The sequence below is a fragment of the Octopus bimaculoides genome, chromosome 3 (assembly GCF_001194135.2).
Source record: "Octopus bimaculoides isolate UCB-OBI-ISO-001 chromosome 3, ASM119413v2, whole genome shotgun sequence".
NCBI lineage: Eukaryota > Metazoa > Mollusca > Cephalopoda > Octopoda > Octopodidae > Octopus > Octopus bimaculoides.
This window is the reverse complement of record NC_068983.1, coordinates 102747427-102750457: the sequence shown is the minus strand read 5'-3', so window position 1 is coordinate 102750457 and position 3031 is coordinate 102747427. Positions and strand designations below refer to the sequence as shown.

Genomic DNA, 3031 nt, shown 5'->3' with positions numbered 1-3031 from the left:
GCCTACCTCTTCCACGGGTTCCCTCAACTGTTAGGGTGTGGCACTTTTTCACGCAGCTATCCTCCTCCATTCTCACCACATGTCCATACCAGCGCAATCGTCTCTCTTGCACGCCACAACTGATGCTTCTAATGTTCAGCTTTTCTCTCAAGATACTTACACTCTGACGGGTATTCACATTGACATTACACATCCAACGGAGCATACTGGCTTCATTCCTTGCGAGCTTACGTATGTCCTCAGCAGTTACAGCCCATGTTTCACTGCCATGTAGCATGGTTGTTCGTACGCATGCGTCATACTTTAGAATAAAAAACAAGGTTTGCAACATAAGTAAATTTTTGAACCCTTCCACTGCAAAAATTTAGAGGGAACATTGGTACTGACCATGACAGAAATCTTTCTATTCTAACACAAAGCATTTTTATTGTGGCTTTTAAGAATTGGCATAATTTACAACTTATAGTGACAAACCATTTGAGCTTTTAATTCTCATTAATATCCCAATTCATTACACTGTTACACAAATCATTGCTTTCCATACTAATAAATAAGAAAATTTTGTGTTTTGCTGTTATTAGAGAATCTTGGACATCCCCATGTGATTGAAGGTGAAGAATAAATAAAAAGTGAGTGAACTGTCAAGGGGATAGTTGATGGTGTTAGTTTGACTGTGTTGATTTACTGTGTTAGTTCGACATGTGTTGGTTTAACAGTCAGTAGTTGCACAGTGAATACTGAGCATCGTACCTACATTCGGGTAGTATGGAGTGTGTTCTCTGTTAACATATATTTCTGAAACAAGATATTTTTAGATAACCACAACCATTTATTTGTGTAATACCATTTTACACCAGATGTGTATACCTATGTCATAACGATTATGTTGACAATAAAGCCTTCTTAAATTTCTCTAAGTATATTTTTGTTATAATTTCTTCAAAATTTTCAGAGATAAAAACCTTTACTTCTTTTTTCTTTTTTTGTGTGTGTGTCATCCAGTCCAACAGCTGCTTGTCAGGATGGCCGAGAGACAATCATTACACTTCGATGTGATGTGAAAGAAGACAAACGTGGGACTATTGACTTACCACCTAAATGTCCAGATGGCACATGTGATGGTTGTACTTTCCACTTTCTGTGGCGTAGCCAACATGCCTGTCCTGTTTGCAGAGAAGAAGATTACGATGTTATTGTTAGCGAATGTATAGCTGGTGAACAAACAATTCATTATTATCCCAAAAAGTAAGTATTATAACCAAATATTATTATAGATAAACATAAATGTATATATTATCAGGCAACAGGTCATACATAATTTCTTTCTTAGATATAGGCTCCCTTTATTTAAAAGAAATAAATGCATCATGTTTTTTTTTCTTAAAATAAGTGCCTGTTGGATGATATTTCAGAGCTTCTGGAAGCTACAAAACTTCTTTAACCCTTTAGCATTCGGATTACTCTGTCAAATGCAATGCTTATTCATTCACATTGTTTTGAATTAATTATGCATTACTTCATAGCTTTGAGATTTCAATGAGGTGATTGTTTTATTTTTAATCCTTAATTTGGTTACTTTACTAATGCTGTTGCAAATGGTATAAATATCAGAAGTTTGTGTTTTCTCTTCACACCAACTCTAAAACTTTATGCTAATGTAGAAATGTCATAGATGCAGGTGTGGCTATGTGATAAGAAGTTTTTTTTCTCAAGCACATGTTTCTGGGTTCAGTCTCATTGTGTGGTACTTTCAGCAAATGGTTTCTACTATAGCTCCAGGGAAACCAAAGACTTTGTCATGTATATCTGTCTGTCTGTCTATGTACCAGTGTCTCTGTGTTTGTATCCAACCACCACTTGACAACCAGTGCTGCTTTGTTTATGTCCCCACAACTAAACAGTTTGGCAAAGAGATCAATAGAATAAGTAACAAGCATTTTAAAATAAAAATGCACTGGGGTTAATTTGTTTGACTAGATTCTTCACAATGATGCCCCAGTATGGCTGCAGTCAAGTGACTGAAATATATAAAAGACAGACAGACACACACACACACACACACACGAGATCAATGATATCTGTGTCTTAGTTAAAACTGAAGGTATGGACATTTGGGTGACTTAATACATACCTAGGTCTGGTGGCTAAATAGAAACAGCTTCAGATTTTCCAGTAAAACTGCAATTGTGATTGATTAGACGAATGCTTGAAAATGTTCTAGTTGGCATTTCTCTCTGCTTTGTTCTTTACATGCAAAAGACATTGTAAAAGTCTAAGAAAATATAATTTGTAAAATGAAATCTATTTGAGATTCTTTAATTTTTTAAAACATAATATAAACTTTAAATTTCTTTTTGCAGGCATTGCATGATAATCAATGATGAGAAGCCTACCACCAAGAAAAAGAAATGTTCTTCAATTCCCTTTGCTGTAAGAATTTATTATATTACTAGTATACCCATATCATCAAAACTGCTGGCAGTTTTATTAATGAGAGAAAGTGGTGTATTAAAACAATGGGAGAAAGCACTTATAAATGTCAGTAATTGAGTAAATATGTATACATACACGGAATTGAAACATATGAATAGATACAACAGTTGAAATGTCTTGGTTGGAAATATTATCATGCATGTAGTGTAGTAAATATATATATCTCTTTTACTCTTTTACTTGTTTCAGTCATTTGACTATGGCCATGCTGGAGCACCACCTTTAGTCGAGCAAATCGACCCCAGGACTTATTCTTTGTAAGCCTAGTACTTATTCTATCGGTCTCTTATGCCGAACCGCTAAGTTACGGGGACGTAAACACACCAGCATCGGTTGTCAGGCGATGTTGGGGGGACAAACACAGACACGCAAACATATACACACACATATATATATATACATATATACGACAGGCTTCTTTCAGTTTCCGTCTACCAAATCCACTCACAAGGCTTTGGTCGGCCCGAGACTATAGTAGAAGACACTTGCCCAAGGTGCCACGCAGTGGGACTGAACCCGGAACCATGTGGTTGGTAAG

At 36.0% G+C, this 3031-nt stretch overlaps 1 protein-coding gene across 3 annotated transcripts in view; it reads left to right on the top strand.

The window, feature by feature from the left end:
- The window catches only part of LOC106872305 (endosome/lysosome-associated apoptosis and autophagy regulator family member 2), a 122187-nt gene that overhangs the window by 110554 nt on the left and 8602 nt on the right, over positions 1-3031 (top strand). For all 3 annotated transcript variants that reach the window (XM_052966396.1, XM_052966394.1, XM_052966395.1), the window contains 2 exons: positions 1003-1245; positions 2361-2430. In XM_052966396.1, the coding sequence (XP_052822356.1) occupies positions 1003-1245; positions 2361-2430 (313 nt within the window). The remainder of the gene's footprint in view (positions 1-1002; positions 1246-2360; positions 2431-3031) is intronic.